Genomic DNA, 27,171 nt, shown 5'->3' with positions numbered 1-27,171 from the left:
TTCATCATTGGTGGTATCATCTTGGTTCATACTGTAGACATTCACCTCGATTGGACTAATTCTTCCATGTTTCAGCTGTTCAAATTTGTTTTAACCTGGACTGGTGTTCAACTTCTGTGCAGAACTGACAATTATGATTTTCTTTCTTTTTTTTAAATTTTATTGTGCTTTAGGTGAAAGTTTACAGTACAAATTAGTTTCTCATTCATAAATTTATACTCAAATTGTTTTGTGACATTGGTTGCAATCTCTGCAATGTGACAGCACTCTCCCCCTTTCCACCCCGGGTTCCCTGTGTCTATTCATCCAGTTTTCCTGTCGCTTCCTGCCTTCTCGTCTTGCTTTTGGGCAGGAGTTGCCCATTTGGTCTTGTATATTTGATTGAACTAAAAAGCACGTTCCTCATGTGCATTATTGTTTGTTTTATAGTCCTGTCTGTGTCTGAAAAGTTGGCTTCAGGAGTGGCTTCAGTTCTGAGTTAGCAGAGTGTCCAGGGCCATAGTCTTGGTGTTTCCTCTAGTCTCTGTCAGACCAGTATGTCTGTTTTTTTTCATAAATTTGATTTTTTGTTCTACATTTTTCTCCTGCTCTGTCCGGGATGCTCTGTTGTGATCCCTGTCAGAGCTGTTGGTGGTGGTAGCCGGGCACCGTCTAGTTCTTCTGGGCTCAGGCTGGTGGAGGCTGTGGTTCATGTGGTCCTTTAGTCCTTTGGGTTGATAATTTTCCTTGTGTCTTTGGTTTTCTTTATTCTCCTTTGTTCTGGACAGGATGGGACCAACAGATGTATCTTAGATGGTCGCTTACAAGCCTTTAAGACCCCAGATGCTACTTACCAAAGTAGGATGAACTTTATGCCAGTTGACCTAGGTAGCTCCTGAGTCTATGGTCCCTAGCTCTCAGTCCCAGCAATACAGTCCCTCAAGGTGTTTGGTTATGTCTATGATTTTCTATTAATTTCTTTCACACTTTATCGACACTCTCAATTATTTTGTAACTCGCAAAGTCAAAGCCTTTGGATTTCTCACTGGGATCTGTCATCACTGTGACATTTCAATATTGTATTAAACTAAAATTTTCTTTCAGGCTATCATTATCTATATCTTCCCCCAAAGTTTCAACTTTGTGCCTGGAGCTATAGTGAATATGGGAAAGCAACAAGGCAGGAGATAGAATGTTCCTTTCCTCAGGAAGTCGCCCAGTAGGAGACATAGACAAAAAATTCAGCTATGGTTAAGTCACAGGTCCCTGGTTTGCTGCGACTACTAACCTAAAGGTTGGCAGTTTGAACCTACCCAGTGGCAAGGGGTAAGAAAGATCCCGCCATCTGCTTCTGTAAAGATTACAGCCAAGAAAACTCTATGGAGCAGTTCTGCTCTGTAACACATGTTGTCACCAGTCAGAATCGACTTCACTGGCACTGGCATTTGGTTTTGGAAGGAAAAGGCAACTTTTGCTTTTGTTTGATTTTATCGCTCTTTAAATTTGAATCTGCAAATACAATATTTACACAATTCGTGTTATTGGAAAATAATTATACCAGAACTGGGCTGATCGGGGTGAATTTATTTTAACAATTGTGCAAATCCCCCATCTGCTATATAGAACCGTGACAGCACTGAAGGAGGCTACACTTGCCCAATTTACGAGATTAGGAGGGGGCCGTGGGTACTCCCATTAATTCTCTCCAGGAACTTGGGGTATCCCCACCACTGGCTCTGACTCCCGCTCACACAGCCCTATTCCAACGTCTGCCTTGTCCGAGCGCCGGGCCACAGACGCACCCAGCATCGCTCCGCCTCCGGCGCGCGGCTCGGCCAGCTTGGAACTACCGTTCCCAGAAAGCTGTGCGAGCCCGGGAGGGAAGCGGCGGCGGCGGCAGGAAGATCGCGAGCAGAGGCGGCGGTCGGTTCCCCCAACAGTGGCCGGTCGGCCAGTCGCCCAGCCCGCAGAAGTAGTAAGCGGCCGCTAGCGGCCTCTGTAGTCCCGGGCGGTGGTTGGAGAGAGCCCTCGCCTCCGCCTGCAGGACAGGCCCGGGGCGGGATGTAGGGCGCCCGACGGGGAGGCCGCCAGCGCGGCAGGGGGAGCGCGGAGGGCGCGCCGAGGATGGAGAGAGCGATGGAGCAGCTCAACCGCCTGACACGCTCGCTGCGCCGCGCGCGCACCGTGGAGCTGCCCGAGGGTGAGCGGGACCGGGGGCGCTGGCGGGGGCAGGGGCGGGGGCTAGGGCGGGCCGCGCCGCGCCGAAGTCCGCCGGGAAAACAAACCGAAACCTGAGAAAACGCCCACTTGTACTTTTCTGAGCTGGGAGGGGCCGAGATCCCCGGACCAGCTCTCTCCAGCTGCTTCCTATCCGGCGTGTGGGAATTTGCGGGAGGGGTCGGTTAGTTTGCGTCCTGCTGCCAGGAAAAGCAGGTCAGAGGTCTCTCCGGAGTATCGATGAGGTGTTTTGGGCGAAGGCGAAATATCAGCCGGATGGCAGAGATCTGGATTCAGAAAACACCACAGTTGCGGGCCTTTTTACAGTAGCTGTTGGCTGGGCATAGAGAAATGCTGCAAAGATGTTATTTACTTTTAGCTGCAGGGGAGTTGGGGCGAGTAGTTAAGTAGGCTTTATTGAAAATGCGAGACACTAGTATTTTGACAAGGAACAAATAAAAGGGTGTCAGACGTGCTTTTAACGTATTGTGTATGTATACATATGTACACTTTAATATGCATGTCTTCCTCATTCTTCTACTTGTATTGAGTGGGATAGGCTGGGGCTGGGGCGCATCTACAAAGAGGAATAAGGCATGGTCTCTGCCCTTTAGGAATTTTAGTTCAGCATGCTGGGGTTCATTCAGGACAGGTAAAACAATGGTAAGAAGAGTTGAGAAGGAAAGCCGTTTTGTTTCCAGCCTAATGTATTCAGACGTTTTAGTGGTAATGAGAGATGGCAGTGCTGCTCTGAAGAGGCTTTTGGCTCTAAGCCTAAACTAGAAAGGGGCTAGGAGGAGGTTATGACTGGTGAACCTTTTTTATTGTAATAGTTTATCATGTTTTATTTTTCTAAAACTTTACTTGAATTGCTGCTTTGGAGGTGCTTAGTTAGAGGAGGAGGCCTTGAGAGAGAATCACCAAAGAAATGTGAGATGGGGGACTTTGGGGATGAATTTCTTGAAAAAATTGTCTTTAGTCTCTATTTATAATTGAGAATTGTGATGGATTCTGTTGACTGTTTCTCAGAAAGACTTTTGTATTTGGTACTTTGCTAGTATGAAGTTAATTGACTTAAAATAATCTTGATTTTAGTAACAACTTCCTGCTAAAACTTCCTGGCACAGTGGTTAAAGGGTTTAGCTGCTAACTCAAAGGTGGGCGATTCTAACCCACCAACCATTCTGGGGGACAAAGATGTAGTTAGCGTCTGCTTCCTTGAAGATTTACAGCTTTGGAAGCCCTGTGGGGCAGTTCTGCTCTGTCCTGTAGGGTAGCTGTGACGGCAACGGGTTTATTTTCTTTTCAGCTTCCGCCTTTGAATTAATTTATATCATGGATTGAATTGTGTCCCCCAAAAGTAGCTGTCAACTTGGCTAGGTCATGATTCCCAGTATTGTATGATTGTCTACCATTTTGTCATCTGATGTGATTTCCCTCTGCATTGTAAATCCTATCACTATAATGTAATAAGATGGATTAGTGGCAGTTATATTGATGAGATCTATAGATAGTGTCTTAAGCCAGTCTTTTGAGATATAAAAGAGAGAAGCGAGCAGAGAAACAGGGGGACCTCATACCATTAAGAAAGCACGCCGGGAGTAGAGCGCGTCCTTTGGACCTGGGGTTCCTGCGCTGAGATGCTCGCAGACGAAGGGAAGACTGATGACAAGGACCTTACTCCAGAGCCGACAGAGAGAGAAAGCCTTCCTCTGGAGCCGGCGCCCTGAATTCGGAATTCTAGCTTACTGGACTGTGAGACAATAAACTGCTCTTTGTTAAAGCCATCCACTTGTGCTATTTCTGTTATAGCAGCAGTAGATGAGTAAGACAGTTTCTTAAGTGCCACTGTCACTTATTTTCCGTAGTCAAATTAGTGGTATAGGTTGATGAAGAGGACTGCATGTATAGTTGACATTACAGTTTGTATGGCCTAGTTTAAATTCTGATATTTTTAAATTTAAATACGAGTTAGAAGACTTTGATAATGTAATGCTTCCTGGTTTTAAAAGTAATATAGTGTCATTATACAAAATTTGGCAAAGAACGAACAGTAAAGTAAAAAAAAAAAAAAAAAAAATTCTAATTCCACCGCTCAGTAATAAGCAATGCTAACATTTTCTTATGGAGCCCTGGTGGCACAATGATTAAGTGCTCGACTGTTAACTGAAAGGTCTGTGGTTGAAACCCACACAGCAGCTCTGCTGGAGAAAGACCTGGTGATCTGCTCCATAAATATTACAGCCTTGGAAACCCTATAGGGCAGTTCTGCTGTCACAGTGGGTCACTATGAGTTGGAATCGACTAGACCGCACCTAACAAGAGCATTTTCTTTGTTTCCTTCCATTCTTATTTCTTCTATCTCTTTTCCCCTCTCGCTCTACCAAATTAAGATCATACTGCATAATAGTCTTTTATTTTGCTTTTAGAAACATTATATCATAAACATGTTTTTATATCCTTAAATGTGTCTGATGACTTCGTAGGATTTTATAGGATGCATGTAACATGCTGTCTCAATTTTTGTTTTTATAACTGGTTTTATGAGGACCATCTTTGTACTTAAGACTTCGTCTGTCTCTTTAAATATTTCCTTAGGGTTAATCCCTAGAAGAATTATAGGATCAAATTATATGAAATTAAGGCCCTGGGTATCATTCTTCTAATTTATTCTCTGGAAAGTTCCACCAGGAGTCTGAGAGTGCCTGGAAACTAGAGTATTATAGTTAAAAAAAAATAAAACTTTTTCCATTATGCGAAGCAGAAATGACATCCTGTTTACATTTGTTTTTCTTTGATTATAGTGAGTTTACTCATTTTGTTCCTTAAATTTAATTATCTTTCCCTAACTTCTGATGAATTTTTATTTCTCTGAGCTTGACTCTTTTAAGTATTTCATGTTTATCAAAACTAAACCCATTGCTGTTGAGTTGATTCCAACTCATAGTGACTGTATAGGACAGAGTAGAACTGCACCATAGGGTTTCCACGGTTGTAATCTTTATGGAAGCCGACTGCCACATCTTTTTCCCGTGGAACGGAGGCTGGTGGGTTTGAACCTCCAACCTTTTGATTAGCAGCTGAGCACTTAACGACTATGACACCAGGGCTCCGTTTCATATATAATACATTCTAGTTGTCTCTGGGTGCTACAAATGATTAATACACTTGACTGCTAACTGAAAGACTAGAAGTTCAAGTCTGCCCAGAGGGGCCTTGGAAGAAAGGCTTGGCGATACACTTTTGAAAAATCAGTCATTGAAAACCCTGTGGAGCACAGTTCTAATCTGACATACATGGGGTTACCATCTTGACTACAACTGGTAAAAAACATTCTGATTATAATTATCAGAGTTATACTTGCATTTTAAGGGCTGAACAGAAGCTCTGAGATGTCTCTAAATTTAGGAAATAATCAGATATTTATTTTGCCTTGTTAGAATTCAGCAATTAATAAGCATCTAGTTGGAACAGGTTACTAAGACTGGAAAGTGTTTAGTCAGCTTTTACCTTGAAATTAACTTTGTTGCATAGGATGCCACTACAGATAAGTGATTTATTGAATTCGATACAAGGAGTACACATTTATGTTTCTTTGGGTTGATGAAAACCCAAGTATGATTACAGAGTAATGGAATGCAAATTGAGTCATTCTAGGCAGGACTAAGATCGGAATATTCTTGTGAGAGAGAAAGAGGCAAAGGGAAAAACATTACTATTTTAGGAATATGAATTCTCAAGGACATTGAAAGATTGGTTTATGTTACTCACTTATATAACAAAAATAGTCAAACTACTGCATTTACTGTGAACGTAGTTTGCTCAATAAAATAATAGAACTTGAGTCTTTTTAAATATATATTTGAATGATGATTAGAATAATTATCAATTTTAAATAGTTGTTCCCCTCTCATGGTTTGAAGAGAAATAGTATAGGATCTGAACTCCTTGTTCTTTAAAAGTTTTCCTTTTAGTAGTTGAGTTCTGAAACTACCTTTTAACAAAAATGGCAATGTATCTGATAAAGGGAGCGATTTAAACTTTTGTCATTACTCTGAAAACTTCGATTATGTACCTAATCCTCAAGGTGTCTTCATGAGTGTGGAGAAGGAAGCATCTAACAGCAAATTTTGTTCTTCCTTAGTAATATTTCTTGGGTTGTATCCTTGTAAGCAGTGTTTTTAATACAGTGCTCAATAGAGGTGAATTAAAAAAAATAAGATCCACATTGAAATTTTATTAAAAACAGAAATACAGATTCTCTTACATTTTAATATAAATACCTTATTAAAAATCCAGTGTGATCCTTATGTAGTTCTTATGCTCACTAAAGATTATGTACTATCTTGATTTAGAACTTCACATTCATTAATAAGGGTACTCATAACTATGACTTTATTAGAGAGTGACATAACTCAAAATGTCATGGTTTGGAAGTTCGCATTTTTTGTTGGGGCGTATATTATATGAAAGATAAAGTTTCCTCCTCAAAGGAAGCTTAGTGTAGTGCTTTCGGTGACTTATTGGTAGTTATTGAAAAGAATTTTGTGGGTTGCAATCAGCATTAAAAAAAAAAAAAGAATGTATTAGAGTGTACTGCATCTAATAAGTATTGTGAACCTTTTGATTGTTATATATAGTGTATACTGGGTTGTACTGTAAGGTATATTTAATGAGGGCTTTGGAATCAACCAGGTTTGAATTCCAGAGCAGCCACTTATATGTGACCATCACACAGTTGTTACTTAACTTCTTAGTGCTTCAGCTTTCTCATTTATAAAATTGGGTTAATAATAGTACCTTCCTCATAAAGTTGTTGTGAGCATAAAAGAGGTGATGCATGTAAAGTGTTCAGAACAGTGCCTTTAAAATAATGGCTTAAAACATGTTGGCTGTTAATAGGATTTTTTATTATTTTATTTTTTATAGTTAAAGAGTTGTTGCCTCTGTAGATTGTGAACATGTGAATGTTGACCATGACAGAATTGCTTTTCACGCATATACAGTCACCGAAAAAATCAAACCCATTGCCGTCGAGTCGATTCTAACTCATAGCAATCCTATAGGACAGAGTACAACTGCCCCATAGGGTTTCCAAGGAACGGCTGGTGAATTTGAACTGCTGACCTTTTGGTTAGCAGCCTTATGTCTTAACCACTGTGCCACCAGGCCTCCTGTATACTCACAAATAGTAAAATAATGAATAAAAGTATGAAGAAATGGTGGTAACATTTTTATTTCTCCTGTAAATATTTTTAAATATGTAAATTATGTTTTTAAAGAGTCATAATACCATTATCATAGCCAACAAAATTAACAATATTTTTAATAATAATTTCTTATTATTATAAAAAAAAAACTTAGTCCATGTTCAGTTTTCCCCCCTCTAAAATTATCTCAAAATTCTCTTCAACAACAGAAGGACAATCCAGTTAAAAAGCAGGCAAAGACTTGAATAGCCACTTTACCAAAGAAGATATACCAATGATCAATAAGCACATGAAAAGATACTTTATGCCATTAGTCAGTCTTTAGGGAAATACAAATCAAAACCACAATTTTGTACACACCCACTAGGAGGCCTGGTGACACAGTTGTTAAGAGCTCGGCTGCTAACTAAAAGGTCGGCGGTTGAAATCCACAGCTGCTCCTCAAAAAACCCTATGGGACAGTTCTATTCTGTCCTGTAGGGTAGCTATGAGTTGGAATCAACTCAACAGCAATGAGTAGTAGTAGTAGGATGGCTGTGACCAGAAAAAAGGAAAACAACAAATATTGGTGAGAATATGGAAGAATTGCAGCGCACATCCATTGCTGGTGAGAATGTAAAATGGTGCAGCCCCTCTGGAAAGCAGTTTGGAGGTTCCTCAAAAAGTTAAACATAGAATTATCTTTTGACCCAACAGTTCCACTCCTAGAAGTATACTCAAAAGACTGGAAAGCAAAGACTCATACAGATACTTATACTCCAGTGTTCACTGCAGCATTATTCCTAATAGCCAAAATTTTGGTTGGGAAAAACCCAACTGTCCATCAGGAGATGAATAGGTAAACAAAATATGGTATGTATGTACAGTTCGGCCACAAAGAGAAATGAAGTTCTGATACATTTTTTGACATGGATGGACCTTGAAAACATTATGCTGAGTGGAATAAGTCAGACCCAAAGGACAAATACTGTGTGATCGCAGTTATATGAAATATCTAGAGTAGGCAAATGCATAGAGACAAAAGTTTATTAGTGGTTACCAAGGGATGGGGGGGAGGGGAGAGTAAAGAGTTAATACTTAAGGGGCACTGAATTTCTGTTTGGGGTAATGAAAAACTTTTGGAAATGGAGAGTGCTGATGGTTGCATAACATGGCGAATGTAATTAATGCCACTGAATTTTACACTTAAAAATGGCTAAAATGATAAATGTTTTGTTATCTATCTTTTACCACAGTAAAATTTAAAAAAAGAAAAAAAAATGTCCTCTTACAGTTGATTTGTTTGAATCAGAATCCAAACAAGATCTACACATTGTATTTGGTTCATTGATCTCTGAAGATTTTTTAAACCTGCAGTAGTTCCTCCTCCTTTTTAAAAAAACGTAAAGCAAAAAACAAAAACTTTTAGGTAATTTTAGACTTACTGAAAAGTTGCATAAATAGAATACAGAGTTCCTATATACCCTTTACCCAGTTTCCTCCAGTGTTAACATACAATCATAGTACAATTATCAAACTAAGAAACTAATGCTAGTATACTACTATTAACTAAACTTCAGACTTTATTAGTATTTCACCATTTTTTTTTTCCATTTAATGCCCTTTTCCGTTTTAGGATCCAATCCAGGATCCCACATTGCGTTTGGTTGTCATGTCACCTTTAAATTGTGATCGTTCCTCAGTCTTTCCTTGTCTTTCATAGCCTTGAGTCTTTTTAAGAGGACTGGTGAGGTATTTTGTAGAATGCCCCTTAAACTGGGTTTGTCTGAAGTTTTCTCATGATGAGATTGAGATTTTGCATTTTTGGCAAGAATACTACAAAAATGATGCCCCTTTCTCACTGCCATCGTATCTGGGCTGCATGATGTAGATATCTATTCTTTCTGGTGATGTTACCTTGATCACTTGATTAAGGTGGTGTCTGCTGGGGTTTCCAGTATAAATTTACTGTTTTCCTTTGTAACTAATAAATATTTTTGGGAGCTACTTTGATACTATATAAATACTTTGTTTCTCCTCAAACTTTCACCTATTTTTGTATCTCTGGTAACTTTCTAAGGGCTAAGTGGGAGTTGTCAAGGTTGCTTCTCTGCTAATAACTATTATTTAAAACCATAAACCTCTAGAATATGCATTAATTGAGATGACTGTTAGTAATATATAAAAATAAATTCAAAACACTGGCTGAAAATTACTTAAGTATAATATGGCAACATAAATGTTCTTGATTTTTAACCTTTTCTCCTAGATCATGTTTTGAAATTATTCTGTAAAAGGTATAAATAAAAGCCTTGTATAATAGTGTAAAGCAATATGTAAATATAAAACTTTAGTACTGTTTTGTAGAGGCTTCTAACAGAATTTCTTTTGTTATAAGACGAAAGTACTCTGTATGTGTAAAGTTCTAAAATTATTTTAACATGTTGTGTTGTGTGCCTTTGAGCTGATTTCCATGCATAGAAGCTCTATATGACAGATTAGAACTGCCCAATAGGGTTTCCTAGGCTGTAATCTTTACGGGAGTACATCACCAGGTCTTTCCTCCCACAGAACCTCTAGGTGGGTTCGAACTGCTGACCTTTCAGTTAACCATTGCACCACCAGGGCTCCTTTGTATTTTAGCATACATATCTTTAATATCCATATATGCTTAAAATTCATACATACAAGTAAGTGTGATAAAGCGTGAAGTCTATAAACATCTCTTTGAAAGTGAAAAAAAAAATTTTGGTTGTTAAAGCTGCAGAAAATATCAGGTCTGCAATTTTCCTCTCAAATCCAGAAGCTAAGCACTTTTTTTTTGCTGGTTTTTTTTTTTTTTTTTTTAATTTTTCTTTCGGTTGAGGGTTTCCGGACCAGTTGTTTTTTCTTGAACCGTTAGTATACATGTTGTTTTATGACATTGGTTAACAACCCCACAACATATCAACCCTCTAACTTCTCAACCTCTTTTTTTTTTTGGTGAAAATACACATAGCCAAAGATACCATTTCAAAAATTTCTACACGTGCAGTTCAGTGACATTGACTGCGCTCTTCCAATTGTGCTGTTATTCTCACTTAAGATGAAGGCTTACAGAACAAAATAGTTTCTTATTTAACAGTTACTACAAATGTTGCCCTATGACAATGGTTAACAATCTCACAACACATCAACAATATCCTTACTCAACCTTGGGTTCCCTATCACCAGCTTCCTTCTCCCCTTCTGCTTTCTGGCCCTTGTCACTGGACTACTGTACCTCATTAGTCTTTTTTGGTTTTACGGGGCTGTCCACTCCCAGGCTGAACAGTGAACCTCGGAGGTAACTTCACTACTGAGCTAAAAGGGTGTCTGGGGGCCATACTCTTGGGGTTTCTCCAGTCTCCTTTAGGCCAGTAAATCTGGTCTTTTTTTTGTGGGTTAGAATTATGCTCTACATCCTTCTCCAGCTCTGTCCAGAAGCCTCTGTTGTGATCCTGGTCAGAGCAGTCAGTGGTGATAGCCGGGCACCATCTAGCTGTACGGGACTCAGTCCTGTGGAGGCCTTGGTAGCTGTGGACAATTAGTCCTTTGGACTAATCTTTTCCTTGTATCCTGTTCTCTTCATTCTCCCTTGCTCCCGAAGGGATGAGACCAGTGGAGTATCTTAGATGGCTGCTCACAGGCTTTTAAGACCCCAGACACTACTCACCAAGGTAGAATGTAGAGCATTGTCTTTATAAGCTGTGTCATGCCAATTGAGCTAGATGTTCCCCGAGACCATGGTCCCCACAGCCCTCTGCCCAGCAATTCAGTCCCTCAGGGAGTTTGGATGTGTCTATGGGGCAGAAGCTGAGCACTTTTGTGATAACAGTTGGATAAGCAGTAGGAGACATAAGAAATTCTACACTTCTGCAAATTTTGTAATACATCCGGCATTCTGCATTACCCTTCCCTTCTTTCATCTCCTCTCTTTGCCTTTTATAAGGAGTTAAGAAAACTCTAATCTTTATTATCACCCCTTGGAAAAAGTAGTCACAGAATGGGTGATTTGACATATTTCTGGAGGAGATAAATTAATTCTTTTTCTGTTTTTTACTCAGATAATGAAACTGCTGTTTATACGTTAATGCCAATGGTTATGGCTGATCAGCACAGGTAGGTGCTTGTTTTACAAATTTATACTTCTTGAGAAGTACAAATGTTAGACCTAAATGTTAGACACATACAGTCACACACACACACACACACAGTTCGGATGTAGATTCAGTGCTTATGTGTTGTTTTAAATCCTCAGGTACTTTCCTAATTTTGATATTGCCTTGGGGCAAGTTATTAATCTCTGTGAAAATTTTCTGCCTGTGAAATAAGGAACAAAATTTTCCCAGATCCATACCACCTGTAAAATTCTATGATAAAGAGATTTTCTAAATGAATTAGAGGTCACTACTAACCTTTATAGGAAAAGGTTAGGGCTGAGGGACAACTTTTTTCTTAATGCATTACTACTTTGATGGTCTTTTCTTTGGTGTAGTGTTGACACTCCTTTACAGAGGCATGTATGAGATAACAGTTACCTGGCTGTGTGATGGACTGTTTATACTTGGAGAGACATATCTCTGTTGTAATATAATGAGAAGAGAATGAAGAGAAACTATGTTTTGAAACAAGTTTAAAATATACATGATTTTTGCTTTAAATTTCCTGTTTGGTATAATTAAAAAAAAAAATTGCTTGATTTTCTTCATTTGGCCAAAATTTATATAGGTAGGCTCAGTTTTCTGCAAGGGGAGTAGCCAGCCCTACTCACTTTTTTCCTCTAGAATTTTGGGAGAGCTGAACTAACTTACCCTGTTAGCTGTCCTCAGAACACTGCCAGAGAAGCAAAGGAGGAAACCTTCAACACCAGTTTATTGGTCAAGGTAGTTGCCTTTTTGGATGACACTGTACTGACTACAGTGCTACACCTAGACAATAGTGTCTTGTTTTCTGGTTGATGTCAGACAGAACCTTTTAAACAATTGGTAGGAGTAGCTAAAGAGCTGTTAACTTGATTTATTATGTTTTTATAAACTATATGTTTACATATTGGCTCTTAATTTTCTTTTGATGTAGGTCTGTTTCTGAACTGCTATCAAATTCAAAGTTTGATGTCAATTATGCGTTTGGACGTGTGAAAAGAAGCTTGCTTCACATTGCAGCAAAGTGAGACTAAAGATATTTTGGGTTAAACTCTGGTCTAGAGTAAGGATCAGTTATCTGTCAATCATTGTCCCATGGTAGTTGTGGAGAGAGATAAGAACAGATAGCTGAGTGGTTCTTTATCTTGTTTTTGGCATAGTATGCTCTACTTGCGTTTTTAACTCCAGATAAGTTGTTAACTTTGCCTTTGCACTGGTGAAAAAGAAAGTCTCATATCCAGTACTGTCTTAGCTTGTTTTGGATCAGGTCGTAGTAGGTTAGGCATGGGGATTGTCATTCATGGATGTACTTAAGAAGTACATTCACCAAAATTTTCCTTTTATAAGATTTACAATAAAAGATTTTAAATAGAGTATAATGAGGGTAATTCTAGTTAGCAGCTATATAATGATATGCTAACTGCTTATGAAGTCGTGGCTTTATATTTTTTACCTAGATAGGAGAATGATTTTTATCCACAGTCTGCCAGTGTGTAATCAATCAACTAGTTGATATCTAGCCTCTTTTCAGGACTTAGGTGTATTGAAATTAATTGTTCATTATAAATTTGGCTTCTGATAAGGTTAAATACATCAGGAGTACTGTATGGTTTCTTTATAAACTAATACTTATTTTACCTTGTCTAAACTTCTCAAATACTTCATAGCTTTCATAGTAGAAGGTACTGTCTAGAAAGTAGAAGATAATTACTGTTTGTGACAAAAGTTAAATTGTAGGCAAATATGGACTTTATATATAGAACTCTTGTTTTAATTCAGCTATATGAATTATGGTTGTTTGTTGAATGTATCTGAACTGTCTTTTAATATTCTTTTAGTTGTGGATCGGTGGAATGCTTGGTTCTGCTTTTAAAGAAAGGAGCAAATCCTAACTATCAAGATATTTCAGGCTGTACGCCCCTTCATTTGGCAGCTAGAAATGGGTAACTATTTTGTTTATTTAAGTAGCTTAAGTTGTCGTATCAGTTATGACTAACAGTATTCAAGACACTCTACCATGATTTGGTGATTTTTTTTTCTTTAATACTTACCTTGGGGAAACACTACAAAAATGATGTGCATATTTTAGTTTTGTATAATTTTTTTTCCGTGTCAAGGATACTGTTGATAAGTCTGTTCTTTCCTCTTTAAAATGGGTTTTTGGGTCATTTACTCAATTTTTAAATAATTATCATTTTAACAATTCAGTTATTTACTAATATTTTTTTCTTGAAAATATATTTGTGGAAGTTCATTATTACTTGCATTATAATGACATTCTATTTTCCCAGAAGCATAATTTTTACCTTCCTGCATTTGATATCCTTTTTTTGCTAATCTTTTGTCACCCCCCAACTCCATGGCTTATTTTCCAAATTGTTTACTTAGTTAATTTTGTTAATGAAATTAAAGACTGAGTGAGTATGGTTGCACCCAGTTTATTTTGTAGTTATTAGTACCAGAGTAATTTGGTACTTTTCTGTACCTTTCTGGCTAAGGGTAGCTTACTCCTGTCAGTGCTGAAACTTTTCAACTTAACTGTATATGAAACAAACCTTTCTATATAAATAATGTGCTTATTAGCCTTCTTCAAGAGTTTAGATACTGTTTTAAAATTTTTGTTAAGTATATTTTTCCTAGTATAAAAATAGTATTTCAGAAAAGTCAAAAATTTAGTATGACATATTGGATATATTTTTGCCTTTTCCTAATAACTCCTGTCATCATTATGAACATTATTGTATTGTGTATTTTAAACCTTACTCTTTATGGGTGTCGCTCTCCTTTTGTCAGGAATATCAGGTATCATATCTTGTGTCTGCCTCTACCACTTATTATTCATTTCTTAAAACAATAAAATGTTTTGTTGGACTGAGCAACTAGACTAAAATGGTTGGAATTATGTTTAAAATGAAACAATGGTAGTTTTTGATTCAGGGCTTGAGGAACTTCTATTTATAAACTTTTTAAGAACACTAAAACTTCTTTATCAAATTGTACTCCTGTTGTGTCTCTTCACTTGTTTACTCTTGAAGATATTTTTGTTTCTTATTCTGAACTGTGATTTTAGATAGTGGAAGTGAGATATAGGGCTAAAATAGTCTATTGCATTAATTTGGGGCCACATTTTTGTATGTATGGATTAAAGAGGGAACAAAAAGACAAGAATTGTTGTGAGGTTTGTCGTGGAGAGGAGAAAGACGTAGTTCTTTGGCCCTTCCTGGCCCTACCTGGCCCCATTTCTAGATTCAGCATGTGAACCAGTTTAATTGTCCACGTTCTAATAGGTAGCAAAATGTTGATTAAACAATTGTGCTTATAATAATTAGCCATATTAGATATGTCACACCCAAGTTCATAGAGTAGGTTATTCATTCCCTTGCTGATTGATCTCACATCCATATACGTTATCCAAAGTGTTGGTAGGATAGTGACAAAGCTCTTTGAAAATGGTTGTATAGAGATAATTATCTTAGTACTCTGTCTCAACAACTGTAAATGAAAGGACAGATTGGTCCACAGCAGGGATAAAAGTAAATCTGCTGTCATTTTAGCAGGTGACTTAGTCAGATGGGTTCAGCATGAGGATCAAGAAACAGGTTTTAGACTTGAAGGACAGGATATTCTTGGTCTGCCAAAAAGACTTTTCCAGTACTTTTTTTTGTTTTAAATCATTCTTTCTGTCGACAGTAACTGAAGGGGGCCGTTACATTTTATACATGAAGAAATGTGACAGATATTACATGATTCACATTGCAAGTCAGTGAAGAGAAAAGGAATGATGAAAGTTCATGACCCTTCCTCTAATTTGGATACCTTTTTTATTTGTATAAGGATTGCTTTTGACATTCTGTACTTTAATATTTTGGGGGGTTTTATTATTTATTGAATGAGTGCTTTGTACACCTTAGAGGTGCTTAATAAATGTTTGCTAAATGACTCAAGTACTTATTGTTATTTTCTGTAGCTTCGGATGTTTCCAGAAATAGCATTTTACTATAATTTCTTTATGATTTTAAATTTGTCTAGACTGAAGCAGAAGTCCTAGAGGAATTATGCCCATTTACTGGAGCACCTGTTTTTGGGTTAGCTTTTTGTTTTGCCCCTTCACCTGTCGTTACCGGATGGATAGTATATTACTCTTGGCCTGCTTTAGTATTTCTCTCTTCACCTATTATTGCTGTACTGGATTGCCCTCCTTGCCAGTTCGAGCCCCATTAAGCTGTCACAGGGCACTGGATGACTAGTTGCTATGTCATTTTGGTTACCATAAGCTTCCTATAATTCTGTAATATCTAGACAGGGAAATAGATGCTTCTTTGTACACGGGGGTGCAGTGTTGCTCATGATTGTATGAGAGTGTTAAAAAGGAAGACTTAAGAATTATTGTACATACTTGGGCTGCATAGTGGTCAGATTTGAAACACGATTTTTCTTTACATTTTGATCTAGGGCAGAGCCCATGCATTAGTTAATATAGCTCTAAATCTTTGCAAAATAGGTATTCATCTGGTGGTTGTTTTGACTTACTCATATTTGGGAAAGTAGCAATAATGATTGTTAAGTAGGAAAAACACAATATATTTTGCTATTAAACCTCCTTGTACCTTTTAAATTCATTTTTGGGAGGGGGTGAGCATTATGGATTGCTGCTTTTTTTGTGGGGCCATTTTTCTGATTCTGTCTTCAAGCCCACTCTCCCCCATATTAATTATAGATTTTGGCAATAGGTGGAGGATCCATGTTAGGGTTTTGAATAAACCAAACAAACCTGTTGCTGTTAAGCCAATTCCAACTCATAGCGACCTTATAGGACAGGATAGAACTGCCCCGTAGGGTTTCCAAGGAGCACCTGGTGGATTCAAACTGCCGACCTTTTGGTTAGCAGCTGTAGCTCTTAACCACTACGCCACCAGGCTTCTGAATAGGTTTTAGAAATCCTGCCATATGGATAGACACACAAACACATTTTAAACAATGTGTTTATGTTAGTAGGACTGTCTGCTCTGTTGTCTCACTGTTATTGAAAATTTATTTCCTAAGATTTTCCTAACAGTGTTAGAGGGAGGAATTTTGTAAATGTTTGCATTTACAGGTGTACTCAGAGCTTTGTTTTCTTCCATTCCTTTGATTATAATACTAATTTTAAATGACAGTTAACTTCATTTCAGGTACAGAAATCAAAGTAAGAAAAGTAGTTTCTTTTAAAAGGCTTATTCTATCAATAAGAATTCTAGCTATTATAAGATTGAATAATTAATAAATAAGCTATTATTGAGAGTTATACATCTGTGTTCAGTATTGAATTAAGAAAATACAGTATAGTCCATGTCATAAAGAAGTTTATGATCTAGTTGAGTAGTTTACATATATAGTTTATATGTATATGGTCGCTACATAGTATATGTAATAGTGTATACAATAACGTGGTATTATATATAATATATAACTGTTATATTTGTATAGTATGTGGTATATATAGGAGTCCCTGGGTGGTGAAAATGGTTAACACACTTGGCTGCTAACGGAAAGAGTGGAGGTTTAAGTCCACCCAGAGGCACCTCGGAAGAAAGGCCTGGCGATCTGCTTCAAAAAAATAAGCCATTGAAGACCCTGTGGAGCACAGTTCTACTCTGACACACATGAGGTTGCCATGAGTTGGGGTCAACTTGATGACAACTATTTTTTATATATATATACACGTAGAGAGAGAGTATGTGTGTGTAAAACCATTTATTCAACTAAATCAGAAACTTCTTCATGCCATAGATGATATCATATTTCCTTAATCATTTAGTATTGAGCATAGTTAAGCATATATTTATACCTACTCACACGTGTGTATACAATACAAGGGAGTTCACAGGTGATTACAGTATGATACCACAGAAGGTGAATCTTCCGAGTGTGAGCCATCATGTAGTTCACAGGAATCTGTAGGGCTTCATTAATGAAGGGGATTTGAGATGAATATTGAATAGTAACAAGAATGGATCAGGACAAGAGAAAACATTGTGAACAGAATGAAGTGAGTAAGGGTACACATAGACATGCATGATACTAATTTTGTGGTTTTTTAAATAACCTATTGGGTCTCTATGAGTCGGAATTGACTTGACGGCAGTGGGTTTGGTTTTTTTAGTTTTTATAATTTATCTTAGTGTTAACTTTAAAATATTTTGCAATCTTAAATGTATGACCTAAAATCCTGACATAATTTTGCTATATCCATTCCCTGTCCATTAAAATCGTGTTGTCTTTTATTTCTAATGAAGATTATTATTCCAGATATTCAGTCAGCACCTGAAAGATCTCTTCATTGTGAATGATGAATTTGTCCCAGTAACTTGAAAGCCTGATTTTGCCATGTCTTTATGCTGTTATCTCAGAGCCATAGTAACAATATTGTATTTTTTTTCAAATGTTATAATGGAGTTCTTTTTTAAAAATACTGTAGTTATGGACTGATACGCCATCAACTAATGTTGATAGTTAATATTTTAGTAAATTAATGGTCATTTGTATGTTGCTGTTGTTATTTGCCGTCTAGTCGATTCTGACTCATGGCGAACCCATGTGTACAGAGTAGAACTGCTCCATAGGGTTTTCAAGGCTGTGACCTTTCAGAAGCAGATGGCCAGTCCTGTCTTCCGAGACATACCTGGGTGGGTTCGAATCACCAGCCTTTTGGCTAGTTTGTCAAGTGCTTAAATGTTTGCGCCACCCAGAGACTCTATATAGTGTCCACTAATGTATCTGTGACTCTCTCTTTTTCTTTTCAGGCAGAAGAAATGCATGAGTAAATTATTAGAATACAGTGCTGATGTCAACATTTGTAATAACGAAGGTCTTACAGCAGTAAGTGCTAATAACTTTTTCTGAGATTTTAAACTATTTTGTAGAAAATAATATTTAAGGTGATGGTAGTGCCAAGGATAGTACAAGTGTTTCTTTCTGTAGGTTACTTCGGTAGTAATTAAGAAGATGCAGAACAATTTGAGATACAGTTTTTAGCTGTACTTATTAAGAGACATATGGTTTCTCCTTCTTTTTAAGTTTATTCATTTCTTTTTAGGTTTATTCACTTGCTTTTGTCACCGACTTTCAAGGGTCTTTTTAGGAGCATACCTGCCAAGGTGTGTGATGAATTCATTATAGGAGAACTGTTTTTCATTATGTCTTTTAAAATACTTTCGATATCTTCATTGTAGAAAAATTAGAAATATGACTAGACAGAAAGGGCAAAAAAGGATCATGAAGGTGATGATTGCCTGTATTCCCTGCATTCAGAGATAATCACTGTTAACATTTTGGCCTCTATTCTTTCAGACTTGTTATATCTTCATTAAGCTAGTATTTCTATCCATTTTGTCATATCACTTTTCAAAACTGAGGTAATATATTTTTGATTCAAATAGATTTCATAGGGAAGTGGTATGGAATATCGCTGAAGGGATTATTGAAATCCCAGCATTTTAACCAAATTGTTATTATTTGATGGAGGATTATTTGTTTTAGAGCTAGAGATAAAATAGAACTGTGTGACTAGTGAGAAATTGTTTTGAAGTCACGGCAGGAGATACTAAGTTTTATTTATTATATTTTACCTTCCTGTGATAGTATTTGTAGATTTTGAATTTTTAAATTTGTGAATAGAGAGTAATTTTGATCATTTTCCTTCCCAAGCCGGTTTTCAGGGCCTTTTTGATTAAAAAAATTTTTGTGGGGATGGGGGCGTGTAAAAACAACTCCTCTAAGACTTGAATTATTCTATGAATGATTCATAAGAAAATAGACTCAGTCATGTGAAATGAAGGATACTGGCATTCCTTGTTATGTGAGCCAGTGTTAGGTAATTAATATATAGAAACCACAATTTCTGTGAAAATTCAGATTTTATTATACGTTAATAATATAACAGACCAACTTTGTAGTGAATAACTGTATTCTGAATACTCACAGGACGCTTAGTGATGTGGCAGGTGCTGCACAGGGTTATAAAACCATGGAAATGGCATAGATCTATCCTTAGGACACTATTTAGTACAGACAGGATAAGATGTCCAGTGTTGACATTGTTTAATCATACAAGTTTTCATCAGCTAATTCTTTTTCACTCCTGAATGTTAAGAGAGGTGAGGTAGAAAATTTTTAAATAATACATTAAAAAAAAAAATACTGTGTTTTCGGTGAAAGTTTACACAGCAAATTAGGTTCCCATTTAAAAATTTTTACACAGATTGTTCAGTGACATTGGTTACATTTTTCACAATGTGTCAATGTTCTCATTAGTTCTGTACTGGTTGTTCTGTTGCCAGTAATCTAGTTTTCCTGCCCCCTTATCTTCTCATCTTTGCTTTAGAGTAGTTGTTGACCATTTAGTTTCATATAGATGGTTTTTTAAAGGAGTGCGGTACTCACAGGTGATATTCTTTATTTTATGAGCCAATCTGTTATTTAGCTAAAGGGGTTCCCTCGGGATAGTTTCAGTTCAAGATTTAAAGAGTATCTCAGGGCAGTAGTCTCAGAGAGTCCTCTAGTCTCATCTGGTCCAGTAACTCTGGACTTTTTAAGCATCTGAGTTGTGTTCCACATTTTTCTACTATTCTCTCAGGATCCATCTATTGTGGCTCTGATCAGAACAATTGGTAGTGGTAGTTGGGTACCATCTAGGTCTGCTGGTATCAGGATGAGACTGTGGTTCATGTAGACTGTTACAGTTTCTTCTCTGAGTCTTTAGTTTCCTTCTTTCTCTTTTGCTCCAGATGAGTAGAGATCAGTAGTTGTATTTTAGATGGCCTCTTGTAAGCTTTTAAGACCCCAGACACTAATCACCAAACTGGAATATAGAACATAAACTTTATGAACTATATTATGCCAGTTGACTGAGTTGTCCCACAGGACTATGGTCCTAAGCCTTCAAACCCAGAAAACCAATCACACAAGTCGTTTGGTATGTCTAGGAAGTATCTGTAAGTGTAAGCCTTATGTGGTTTATTACATACATATGAATATATATGCATGTGCACATATACATGTATATACCCTTACATATATATACATCTGTTTGTGTACCCAAGTGTACACATGTATGCATGTCCATAAACGTGTATCCGTATATACATATGTAACGATACATTCATTTTTTTGGTTGATGTTGCAAAATTATATTTGTCATATTCTTTACCAAAAATATCTTTTTCTTTTGTGTACTTCTTAGTGACATTTACTTTGGTCAGCCTGTGCGCACTTCACACACATTCGGTGCTAAATAATAAAATGTGTATTTAACAAAATTTTTCATCCATAATAGTTTAGAGTCAAATGATCCTACAAGAAAACAGTCCTTTGACCTTCCTTCCCTACCCAAAAACTTCCCATTCTCTAGGCAACCCCTCTCAACCATTTTAATGGATTTAAAAATTTTATCTTCCTGTACCTAAATAGGAGCCCTGTTTAGGCGCTGTGGTTAAGAGCTACGACTGCTAACCAAGAGGTCAACAGTTTGAATCCACCAGCTGCTCCTTGGAAATCCTATGGAGCAGTTCTACCGTGTCCTGTAGGGTTTCTATGAGTCGGAATTGAGGGCAGTGGGTTTGATTTTTTTTTTTTTTTTGGTTTATACATAAATAAGGAGCTCTGGTGGTGCAGTGGTTAAAGCGCTTGACTGCTCATCAAACCCACCAGCTCTTCCGTTGGAGAAAGATGTGGCAGTCTGCTTCCATAAAGATTACATCCTTGGAAACCCTTTGGGGCCATTCTACTCTGTCCTACAGGGTCACTTTGAGTCAGAATCAACACAGTGGTTTTGGTTTGGTGTATGTAAATAACATGCTCATATTGCTACTTCTTAAGTTTTGGCATCATCTGTTGGCTTCCTAGAAGATGAGATGATTGGTCTCCTTTTCAGTGTCTCCCATCTTTATCCTAGCACTACAAGCTCGTTTTCCTCACGTTCTTCCAATTGTTGTTGCTGTTGTTAGGTGTTGTTAGGTGCTGTCAGGTCAGTTCTGACTCATAGCGACCCCATGCACAACAGAATGAAACACTTCCCATTCCTGCACCATCCTCACAGTTGTTGTTGTATTTGAGCCCATTTTTGCAGCCACTGTGTCAGTCCATCTCTTTGAGGGTCTTCCTCTTTTTCACTCACCCTGTACTCTAAGCATGATGTCTTCTCCAGGGACAAGTCACTCGATAAGATGCCCAAAGTAAGAGAGATGAAGTCTCAGCTGTCCTTGTTTCTAAGGAGAATTCTGCTGTAATTCTTCCGAGACAGATTTGTTCATTCTTCTGGAAGTCCGTGGTATATTCAGTATTCTTCGTCAGCACCATAATTCAAAGCCATCAATTCTTCTTTGGTCTTCCTTATTGATGGTCCAGCTCTTGCATGCATATGAGGCAATTGAAAATACCATGGCTCGGGTCAGGCGCATCTTAGTCTTCAAGGTGGCAAAGATACAGATTTGCCCAATGCAATGCTGATTCCATGGGTTTTGATTGTGTATGCAAGTAAAATGAAATCCTTGACAACTTCAGTCTTTTCTCCATTTATCCTGATGTTGCTTATTGTCATTATAACTTTAGTTAGATTATTTTTCAGTATTTTCACTGTTTTTGAGTATATAAAAACTGTAAGTCAAGTAGTTTGCTACAGTTACTTTTCCTTTTTTTGCCTAATATTTTATATTTCCTGTAGTTAATAATAGAGGAGCCCTTGTGGTGGTGCAGTGGTTAAGTTCTTGGCTGCTAACTGAAAGGTTGGCAGTTTGAACCCACCGGTGGATCTTTGGGAGAAAGATGTGGCAGCCTGCTTCTGTGAAGATTACAGCCTTGGAAACCCTGTGGGGTGGTTCTACTCTGTTCTACAGGGTCACTTTAAACAGGTTTTTATAACCGGTTTTATAGTTAATTACCTTTTTCAACAATTTCAGATAATTGTAGGTTTAATACAATTGTGAGAAATAATACAGAGGAATCTTTTGTTCACTCTGACCAGTGTCCGCCAGTGGTGACATTTTGCAAAATTATAGTATAATATCACAACCAGGATATTGGCATTATACACCCCACCCTTTTTATTCAGTTTTCTTCTATTTTACTTGTACTCATTTTTGCTTGTGCGTGTGTGTGTGGTAAGGTCTGTACAATTTTATTACCTATATAGGCTCATGTATCCACACATATCTGCATATCCAGCCAGTATTCTGAACAGTTTCCACACCACAAAGATCTCTACTGTTGACCTTTAATCACCATACATTTTTTCCCCCACCATACACCCCTAACCCTTGGTAACCACTGTTCGGTTTTCCGTTTCTAAAATTTTGTCATTTCAAAAATGTTGTGTAAGTGAAGTCATACTGTATGTAACCTTTTGTGATTGGCTTCTTGTATATTCCCTGGAGATACATCTAGATTGTTGCATGTATCAATAGTTCATTTCTTTTTATTGCTGAGCTGTATTCCATGATGTGAATGTACCACAGTTTGTTTAACCACTCAACCATTGAAGGACATCTGGGTTGTTTCTAGTTTCTGGCTATTTCGAATAAAGCTGCTCTAAATATAAACATTAGTGTACAAGTTTTTGTGTGAATGTAAGTATTTTTTTGGAAATAAATAAATCCCTAGTAATGCAGTTGCTGGGTTGTATGGTAGTTTCTTAATAAACTGCATGTTTTCCAGGATGATGGTACCATTTTACATTCCCACCAGCTATGTAGGAGTGATCTTGTTTTCAGGATGCTCACTAGCATTTGACATCATTTTTTTTTAATAGCCATTATAGATCAGTGTATAGTGATATCTCATGTTGTTGCTGTTAAGCGCCATCCTCGCTGTCATTATGTTTGAGCCTGTTGTTGCAGCCACGGTGTCAGTCCATCTCATTGAGGGTCATCTTCTTTTTCGCTGACCTTCTACTCTACCACACATCATGTCCTTTTCCAGGACTGGTTCCTCCTGATAACATGCTCAGAGTATGTGAGACGAAGTCTTGCCATCATCGCTTCTAATGAGCATTCTGGCTGTACTTCTCCCGAAATAAATTTGTTCATTCTTCTGGCAGTCCCTGGTATATTCAGTGCTCTTCACCAGCACCATAATTCAAAGGCATCAATAATTCTTTGATCTTCCTTATTCATTGTCCAGCTTTCACATGCTTATGCGGCGATTGAAAACGCCGTACCTTGGGTCAGGCGCACTTTAGTCCTTAAAGTGACATCTTTGCTTTTTAACACTTTAAAGAGATCTTTTGCGGCAGATTTTCTTAACTGCTGCTGCCATGGGTGTTGATTGTGGATCCAAGTAAAATGAAATTGTTGACAACTTCAGTCTTTTCTCTGTTTATCATGATGTTACTTACTGGTCCAGTTGTGAGAATTTTTGTTTTCTTTATGTTGAGGTGTAATCCATACTGAAGGCTGTTGTCTTTGATCTTAATCAGTTAAGAGCTTCAAGTCCTCTTCACTTGAACCAAGCAAGGGTGTGTCATCTGCATATCATAGGTTGTTTATGAGTCTTCCTCCAATCCTGATGCTGTGTTCTACGTATAGTCCAGCTTCTTGGATTATTTGCTCAGCATACAGATTGAATAAGTATGGTGAAAGGATACAACCCTGATGCACATCTTTCTTGATGTTAAATATCTTTTTATGTGGTTATTTATTATCTGTACATCTTTGGTGAAATGTCTCTTCAGGTCTTTTGCCCATTTTCTAATTGGATTGTTTGTTTGCTTTTTTTGCTGTTGAGGTGTGGGAGCTCTTTATATATTCTAGATTCCAGTCCTTTGTCAGGTATGTGGTTTACGTCTATTTTCTCCCAGTCTGTAGCTTGTCTTTTAATCTTCTTAACAGTTTTTTCACAGAGCAAAAGTTATTAATTTTGCGTAAGTCCACTTTATCCATTTTTCTTTCTATGGATTGTGCTTTTGGTATCAAGTTTAAGAACTCTCTGCCTCACCCTAGATACTGAAGATTTTTATCATCTTTTGTTCTGCAAGTTACAGTTTTGCAGTTAAGTTTATGGTTCATTTTGAGTTAATATTTGTATAAGGTATGAGATTTATGTATGTATTGTCAGTTTCTCCAGCACTAGTTGTTTAATAGGCTGTGCATTGCATTGATTTCTCAAAAATTGTTTGGGTGTCTTTGTGTGGGCCTATTTCTGGTTCTTGTATTCTGTTTCATTCATCACTAATACCACACTGTCTTGATTCTTGTAGTTATATAGTAAGTCTTAATATCAGGTAGAATAATTTCTCCCACTTTATTCTTGTCAAGACTGTTTTAGCTGTGCTGGTTCCTTTGCCTTATAAATTTTAGAATAAGCTTGTCTGTGTCTACAAAAAACCTTATTGGGACTTTGATTGGAATTCAAGTAAAAGGAATGCCAGAAGGAGAAAACAGAGGAGGGGAAATCACCAAAGAAATAATTTAACCTATAAGATCAATTTGGGTAGAATTGACATCTTTCCTACGTTAATTGGGTCTCTCAATCCAGAAGCTCAGTTATCTTTCCATTTATTTACGTCTTTGATTTCTTTCATCAGCATTTTATAACTTTTAGCATACAAATTTTTTACATGTTTTGTTAAATGTATACCTAAGTATTTAATTTTCTTTGGAGCAATAGTAAATGGTATTGTATTTTAAATTTCTGTTTCTGCATGTTCAGTAATAGTATACAGAAATGCAGTTGGTTTTTTGTGTTGCTCTTGTATCCTGGGACCTTGTTGAACTCACTTACTCTGTGACCTTGCTAAACTCAATCACTTTTTTGTAGATTTCCTGGAATTTTCTAAGTAGACAGTCATGTCATCTGTAAATAGAGGTTTTTTTTTTTTTTTTCCAATTTATATGCCTTTATTTTTATTTTTTGCCTTATTGCAGCTTTATTTTTTTTTTTTTTTTGTTTAGTTTTCTAAGTACTTGTCACTAATTCATTACCTCAGCTTTGTGAATATCCTCTTGATAGATGTTCCATATCTTTTATCTTCCTGATTATATCTTGAAGAAGTCTTTTCTGGAGCCATCTGTTCTCTGCAGGATGGATTGGTTGATTTCCTAGACCTGCTGTACAGTGTTGTTTGGAATGTGTTTTCACTATCATCCTGGAGATACCTTTTGCCTCTTTCTACTTATGAGTTCTCTGTTATATGGGTCCCATGTTTATCTTCCCTAGTAACTCTCCTGTCACTTTGCTGGAGCACATCTTCCATAAGTTTCCTGAGAAAGAGTACATGGGAGGTAAATTTGTTGGTAACTTGCCTGTCTGAATATGACATGCGTTTCTAAGTCTGTCTGTATGCTTAGTTGATTAGCTTACAGTAAAATTCTTGGTTGGAAATAATTTTCCCTTAGAATTTTGAAAACATTGCTTTGTTGTCTTCTAGATTCCAGTTTTGAAGTGATACCTTTTTGATTCTTGATTCTTTATATAAAACCTATTTTATTTTTTCTCTCTAGAAACATGTAGAATGTACTTTGTCCTTAGATTCTTAAAATTTCCTAATTATGATGTCTTGGTTTAGGTTTATTTTATCCATTTTGCTGGATAATAGTGGGGCACTACCAACCTAAAGGAGCCCTGGTGGCCCAGTGGTTAAGAGTTAAGCTGCTAACCAAAAGGTCGGCAGTTCAAATCCACCAGCTGCTCTTTGGAAACCCTATGGGGCAGTTCTGCTCTGTCCTATAGGGTCCCTAGGAGTTGGAATGTACTCGATGGCAATGGGTTTGGTTTTTGGGTTTTTACCAACCTGGAAACTTATGTCCTTGAAACTCATGAGAAATTTTCATGAATTATTTCTTTGATGATTTCCCCTTCTCTGTTTTCTCCTTCTGGAACACCTGTTAATTGAATATTGGACTTCTTGGACCAGTCCTTTAATTTTCTTACTTTTTCTCTTGTTTCTTCATTTCTTTCTCTTTTTTGTGCTTTCTGGGAGATTTCCTCAACATTATCTTCTAAATCTTCTTTTGAATTTTTATGTCTCTAATCACAGTATTAATTTCTAAGAGTTCTTTTTTTGTACTGCCTTGGCCATATTTATTTTAATTTTTTTCCTTTTTTTTTTTTTAATCATACTTCAGGTGAAGGTTTACAGAACAAATAGTTTCTCATTAAACAGTAGTACACATATTGTTTTATGACATTGGTTAACAACCCCGTAACATGTCAACCCACTCCATTTTTGACCTTTTTTTATTTTATTTTTTATTTTGGTGAAAATATACATAGCCAAAGATATACCATTTCAAAAATTTCCACATGCACAGTTCAGTGACATCGACTACGCTCTTCCAGTTGTGCTGCTATTCTCACATTAAACGGTTAGTACACATGTTGCCCTATGACAGTGGTTAACAACCTCACAACACATCAACAATCTCCTTACTCAATCTTGGGTTCCCTATTACCAGCTTTCCTGTCCCGTTCTGCCTTCTGGCCCTTGTCCCTGGACTGCTGTACCTCATTAGTCCCATTTGGTTTTACGGGGCTGTCCACTCCCTGGCTGAACGGTGAACCTCGGAGATGACTTCACCACTGAGCTAAAAGGGTGTCTGGGGGCCATACTCGGGAGGTTTCTCCAGTCTCCTTTAGGCCAGTAAATCTGGTCT

At 37.3% G+C, this 27,171-nt stretch overlaps 1 protein-coding gene across 5 annotated transcripts in view; it reads left to right on the top strand.

Moving 5' to 3' along the window:
* Nucleotides 1–1,836: 1,836 nt before the first annotated feature.
* Nucleotides 1,837–27,171, top strand: part of HACE1 (HECT domain and ankyrin repeat containing E3 ubiquitin protein ligase 1) — a 107,280-nt gene continuing 81,945 nt past the window's right edge. For 2 of the 5 annotated variants that reach the window (XM_023727609.1, XM_004372424.1), the window contains exons 1-5: nucleotides 1,837–2,179; nucleotides 11,471–11,525; nucleotides 12,483–12,572; nucleotides 13,387–13,491; nucleotides 18,331–18,406. In XM_023727609.1, coding sequence (XP_023583377.1) covers nucleotides 2,104–2,179; nucleotides 11,471–11,525; nucleotides 12,483–12,572; nucleotides 13,387–13,491; nucleotides 18,331–18,406 — 402 coding nt within the window. In that variant the 5' untranslated portion in view covers nucleotides 1,837–2,103. Of the gene's footprint in view, nucleotides 2,180–11,470; nucleotides 11,526–12,482; nucleotides 12,573–13,386; nucleotides 13,492–18,330; nucleotides 18,407–27,171 lie in introns of those variants that run through there. The other 3 variants (XM_023727608.1, XM_023727606.1, XM_023727610.1) reach the window with 2 other exon arrangements.

The sequence above is a fragment of the Trichechus manatus genome, unplaced genomic scaffold, assembly GCF_000243295.1.
Source record: "Trichechus manatus latirostris isolate Lorelei unplaced genomic scaffold, TriManLat1.0 scaffold00017, whole genome shotgun sequence".
Taxonomy (NCBI): Eukaryota; Metazoa; Chordata; class Mammalia; order Sirenia; family Trichechidae; genus Trichechus; species Trichechus manatus.
The sequence above is the reverse complement of the archived record's forward strand: the minus strand, read 5'-3'. Positions and strand labels throughout refer to the sequence as shown.